This window comes from Zeus faber (genome assembly GCF_960531495.2).
Source record: "Zeus faber genome assembly, chromosome: 22".
NCBI classification, from domain to species: domain Eukaryota; kingdom Metazoa; phylum Chordata; class Actinopteri; order Zeiformes; family Zeidae; genus Zeus; species Zeus faber.
Genome location: NC_137209.1, coordinates 16,952,846 through 16,958,845, shown reverse-complemented (window position 1 = coordinate 16,958,845; position 6,000 = coordinate 16,952,846). Strand labels below are relative to the sequence as shown.

At 53.2% G+C, this 6,000-nt stretch overlaps 1 protein-coding gene across 1 annotated transcript in view; it reads left to right on the top strand.

Moving 5' to 3' along the window:
* The window catches only part of otud4 (OTU deubiquitinase 4), a gene marked incomplete at its 3' end in the record, with an annotated part of 12,334 nt that extends 6,416 nt beyond the window's left edge, over window positions 1–5,918 (top strand). The window contains exons 14-20 of the mRNA XM_080023551.1: window positions 365–476; window positions 1,142–1,628; window positions 2,086–3,009; window positions 3,537–3,577; window positions 4,230–4,857; window positions 5,053–5,129; window positions 5,589–5,918. Coding sequence (XP_079879677.1) covers window positions 365–476; window positions 1,142–1,628; window positions 2,086–3,009; window positions 3,537–3,577; window positions 4,230–4,857; window positions 5,053–5,129; window positions 5,589–5,918 — 2,599 coding nt within the window. The remainder of the gene's footprint in view (window positions 1–364; window positions 477–1,141; window positions 1,629–2,085; window positions 3,010–3,536; window positions 3,578–4,229; window positions 4,858–5,052; window positions 5,130–5,588) is intronic.
* Between the last annotated feature and the right edge of the window lie 82 nt (window positions 5,919–6,000).

The window sequence follows — 6,000 nt, the reverse complement described above, 5'->3', positions numbered from 1 at the left end:
CTTGGTCTGTTTGCTAAATGGATGGAATGAAGGAATAGTCAGTGATAGGTGGTTAGGGGAGTAATAATCGAACAGTGAAATAATGGCTGGATACATGGATGTAAGGAATGATTGGTGGATGAATAGAATGATGGATGGATGCAACAAATGGACAGAATGATATAATGATAAAATAACAGGTGGAATGATGGATGGAATAATTAACTGATGGATGAATGGAATGATGAAATGATGGATAGATAAAAGAAGTGTGTGTGTGTGTGTGTGTGTGTGTGTGTGTGTGTGTGTGTGTGTGTGTGTGTGTGTGTGTGTGTGTGTGTGTGTGTGTGTGTGTGTGTGTGTGTGTGTGTGCGCATGCATGTAGAAAGCCTCTGGTGGCGGACGGGGAGCAGCCATTCAGTCTGTCGGAGCAGCAGAGGAGCTTCGATCTGGAGGAGATGCAACTGAGAGATGAGTTCAGCTTCCCTGCACTGGGGGTGAACACACACACACACACACACACACAGAGCACGTCAGACATGAAAATCTACCCACCCAGCCATCATACCATTATTCCATCCCTCATTGCATCATGCCTTCATTCCATCTATTGTTTCAGATGTTTTGTTCTCGCTCGGTTGGAGAAAAAAAAAAAAAAAAAAGCTTTGTTCCACAATGTTGATGAGAAAAACATTTATTACATTAATTGGAGGCATTTTGTAAGCAAATAAAATTGTTTATAAATTTACCACAGAAATAAAATTTTTAAACTTGTAGCACCAGGTACAACAGACTCCCGCCCAGTAAAATGACTTTTCCCCCGCGCATTGATTTACGAGCATGGTGAAACAGGCGGGAATATCCAAACAGGCGTTTTAATTTCATCGGATCGTCATCGCAGTCGTCAACTCAGCGATGCAATGATGGAAATTGGGCAACCGTTTTGTCCGTCTTGGCCGCCGACAGTTCTCTGAGTGCCTCTCTAAACTCTCCCGTTGCGTCGACTCGCCAACGATTCATTCATAGCGAACACACTTGTGTCTCGTTACGCCAACCGACTGGAACAAGCGGGGGATGGAAAATCGAACCGATCGTTTCCACCGAATCTCCCAAATAAAAAGGCAAACTTTTCATTGCCAACTCCCCCCTCTGACCTTCCCAGAAGAGTCCGGCGGAAGACGCCAAGGCTCCACCGCTGCCCCCTGCTGGCCAGAGACCAACGTCCTGCAGCCCTCCCGCCGCCGATGACTTCATCCCCGCCGTGACGTCCGCCGCCCTGCCGCAGCGGTCCGCCTCCAGTCCAACATGGCTGTCCACACTGAAGGCCGCCGCGCCTTATGCCTCCATCAGGACCGTGCCCTCTGGGGCGGCCCATTCGGTGCCCGCCGCCGCCGCCGCAGCTCCGCCCTCCTCCGGATCTGTGACTCCCCCGTGCCCCTCCCCTCCAAATCTCTCCTCTTCCTCGGCTCCCACCTTCATCGCCCCGATCGCTCCCTCCCCGGGTGCTGTGCGGCAGGCGCTCCAACAGCACTCCTCCTCCTCGCCCCTCCTCTCCCACCCCCCTCTGCCCTCCTTCTCTTCCCGCCCTCCCCCCTCTCTCCCCTCCTCTCTCCCTCTCCCTAGAGCTCCAATCCAGCAGCCTCCCCCAGGTAAGAACCTTGCCTGTGGGCGCGTTGTCGCCGGATCAGCCGTCGGCCCATTTTTAACTTGCCGTTACAGACTTGAAATGATGATCGAGGTTTGAAAAAAGGAAATCAAACACGGTCCAGTCAGCTCTTCATCACATTTGCAATATTAGAATGAATTCAAGTTTTTCCGTTTGCGTTAACCAGCTGACGTTAGCTTGATAACTGCACGGGATGGGAGCAAATTGAATGGGCTTTTTCGGCCTTTTCATGTACTGAATTAGAACCAGCAGACTGACATCGCTTCCAAGCTTTTTCTGTGATGCGTCCTCCATCTGACGTGCACGCCTCGTTATGAACGCAGGATATGGAATCCTTCGTGGATTCATCACTATTTTTACATCATCGATGATTTGGAAATGCTTCTGTGTTCCAGTGCTGACGGCTCTGGATGGTAAACAGTCTCCTCTGTCGGTTGCAGATGTGGCCAAGGGTCTGGATTTGCCTGGAGCTCATATACCCCAAACCCAGTTACCCCAGACTTCTTTACCTCAAAGCCAATTATCCCAGTCCCCTGTACCCCAAAACCAGTTACCCCAGACTTCTTTACCCCAAAACCAATTATCCCAGGCCCCTGCACCCCAAAACCAATCATCCCAGACCCCTGTACCCCAAAACCAATTATCCCAGTCCCCTGTACCCCAAAACCATTTATCCCAGTCCCCTGTACCCCAAAACCAATTATCCCAGACCCCTGTACCCCAAAATCAATTACCCCAGACCCCTTTACCCCCAAACCAATTACCCCAGACCTCTCTACCCCAAAACCAGTCAACACAGAGCTCTGTTTCTCAGAATCAATTACCCGAGGACTCTGTAGCCCCGACCTCTTTACCCCAAAACCAATCAACACAGGCCTTGGTACCCCAAAATGAATTGCCCCAGACCGCTGTACCCCAAAACCAATTACCACAGACCTCTTTACCCCAAAACCAATTACCCCTGACCTCTTTACCCCAGACTCACAACTCTGTACCCCAGACCCATTTACCCCACACCCCTGTTCTTCAGACTGATGTACCAGACACCCAGTCTAATCCATCCCAGCCCAGTCACCCGCACCCCTACGCCTCTCTACCCGTGGCCTCCCCCTTCAGGGCCCAGACTTATCAGAACTCCCAGGCCCCAGTTGCCTCCCCTCCTGCGCCCCTCCTCCATCCCGAAGGCCAGGCGGCTCCTCCCCAGCCCCACTGCCACCCTCCCATCCAGGATACGGTGCCTCTCCAGCAGATGTCCCAGCTGTACCTGGACCTGCTGTACCCTGGCTTCCCCCTGGCAGAGGGCGGTGCCATGGCTCCCACCCCGGGCTTCTCCACCAGCCACACCGGGGACGACCTGCCGCAGAGTGAGTCCTCTGCTTTATTCAGAAACCCAGTGTGGCGAACTGGCAGCGAGCTTTCAAACAGCGTAGCCTTTCATAAGAGGCCCAATCAAAAAAAAAAATTTTACAAACTTGACGCCGTGGAAGTTGTGAATCAGCGTGGCTGGAGGCCGTCAGGAGGCATTCTGTGTGAACTTGGTGCGCTAAGAAAATGGATCCAGTTAGTTTCCAGTGGAGGTTATGATGGGAATTATTTTAACGTGATCCAGTATTGTCGGACCGAAATTCAAGACCGAAATTAAAGTTATAAAATATGTTAAAGCTCGTTACTAAGTAACTCGTTACTAAGAGTGTAAGAACAAGTTTTGGTCCTTAAACTGTTGATATGGATGAACAGATCCTATTGATTTCCCTCGTGTGTGTGTGTGTGTGTGTGTGTGTGTGTGTGTGTGTGTGTGTGTGTGTGTGTGTGTGTGTGTGTGTGTGTGTGTGTGTGTGTGTGTGTGTGTGTGTGTGTGTGTGTGTGTGTGTGTGTGTGTGTGTGTCCACAGATATGAATATTCTCAGGTGGTTCTTCAACCTGGGAGTGAAGGTAAGAGGAGTGTGTGTCTCCGTTCCTCTCGTGTCTCTTCAGTGTGTCTGTCCTCATCGTTCTATTTCTCCTTTCGGAATCTGAACGATATTATAACGTTTGACCTCGTTGTCGTCTCTTCATGAAATTGACGGTGAAAACGTCTGTGGACCAAGAATGTGTCAGAACGCTGAGAGTGTGCCTTGCCAAGGAGATTTTAGGAGAAGCTGACACTTATTTATGACATTTGATTGAGGTAAAAGGAAGTTTCTCTGGCTGCAGTGTGCAGGGTCTGCCACCAGGGGGCGACAGGCTCACACATCGCCCTTCATCCCCAGTGACGTTGTTTATTGAAAGAACCTGCAGCAGCAGGAACGGCTGCTCTTGCAATATGACATAATCCCCAAATCAGGGCCTCTCCCTCCGGACCCTTCTGGGAAGGTCAGAGTGGGGAGTCGGCAATGAAAAGTTTGGCGATTTAATCAGGGAAATTCAACTGATGCTGATTTTGTGACTTCTAATGAATTCCCACATTTCAGCCTCTAGATTACAACATCGTTATTGACGTTACTACGTCCTGGTTTCAGTGATGAGTGGTTGATGTTGTGTTGTCGTCCCGAATTTAAGACGTTTCTGTTAAATATGAACAGTTAAAAATGAACCCCTCCCGCAGGCATACTCCTACCAGGTCCTTCCCCCCCTGATCTACCTCCTGCCGCTGAAGCAGTCCTACGACATGCAGTCCAAGGCCCCCGCCCGGCCCCCCACCCCTTCCCGGGCCACCCCTCCTGTGAGGACCCCGGAGCCCGCCCCCCCGGAACCCGCCCTCCTGGAACCCGCCCTCCCGGAACCCGGCCCCCCAGATTCCTCCGCTTACCTTGTCATGCCCCCCGGCTACCCTGTCAACCCTGCTACGCCCCCCATCAACCCTGCCACGCCCCCCAGCTACCCCACCATGCCTACCGGCTACCCTGGGACGCCCCCCAGGTACCCTCCTCCGACGCTGCAGGCGCCCCCCACCTTCCACCAGGGGCCCTACTCCGCCTCCATCCCACCTCCACCCTGGCACCACCAGCGCCCGCAAGCTCCCCCCCCCACCAACCCCAGCTTCCCCGCTGGCTACGCCCAAACCCTGGCCCCGCCTCAGGGCTATCACCGCTCTGCCCCCTACCACCTGTACCCCTCCTCCCTGGGCTACCCCTGTCAGGCCGCTCCGCCCACTGAGCTCCAGGGTCTCACGCAGCAGTCTCCATCCCACCTGGTGTCCGCCCGAGGCTCCGCCCACCTGGACGGATCTGGCGGTAACGTGACTGCAGACATCAGCCATGATTCATATTCGGCAACTCGCGCAATCAATATTCATATTCATATTCATGCTCGATCATTAGAGCTGTCCGAGGTCATCTTATGATTATTATTCTATTATCTTTTTGTATTCTTGTCCGATTACATGACCTTTTTTCATTATGACATTTCTCTGTGTGTGGTGGCATCAGGCCTCAGGAGGAGCCAGGCAGAGACTATGAGCAGATCAGTGTTGCTGCAGGAGACACGTCTGAACAGCACAGCGATGGTATGAACACACACACTCCGGGAGCGGTTTGGTGTCAGCGGTGACCGGTCCAGCCTTCTGTCGCTCGTGTCTGAAATGCCGTTCACCGCTACAGTCCCTGTGATCCTTATCGGGCGTCGCCATGGAAACGGCTCGAGCCGGAGCCGCCGTTTGGTCTGACTGGTCGCCGCTGATGCTAATGGCGTTAGGGAGCGTCCTACAGTCAGGATCTTTAGGCTCCAAATCGTAAACGGACTGAAAAGGGGGAAATGGGTGGTATTCTACACTGTGGATGAGAGGAGCTCTGTGATTGGATGATTGCCAACTTTTATTTCAGTGGACCGACATTAATTGTGAATGTTGGTTTTGTTGAACCAGTCGGGTTTCCTGCACAGGGTTTGGTCTGAACGGTCCTTCATGTTGTCTGTCTTTCTGTCTGTCTGTCTGTCTGTCTTTTTACCCGTCTTGTCTCTCATCCAGATGAAATGGCCGCCCGAAACGACTTTCAACGAACCGGCGGTCGCCCTGGCGCCCGTGTCCCCCCCCGTAGGCGGTGGCCTTGTGTCGGCAGGTTACCACGGCGGCGGCTATCACGCCGCAAGCTTCAGCCCCATGGAAGAAGCCTGGGCAGGGGGGGTGGGAACGGGGGCAGAGCCGGGCTCGGCCAATCGGAGGGGCTACAGAGCCAACCAGGGTCGGTGGGGTGTGAGGCAGAGGCGGAGGTACACAGGAGACGCAGCAGCGGCGCACGCCGGCAACACCTACATTAGCTCCTCCTACAGAGTCAAGGGGCAGCGGCGGTCCTACTAAGACGTCCTTTGGCCTCCTTCACAGACTTGCTGCTTCCTGCCCCTCCCTTTCGAGTCACTTCCTGTTTTCACCGGTGTCCAAT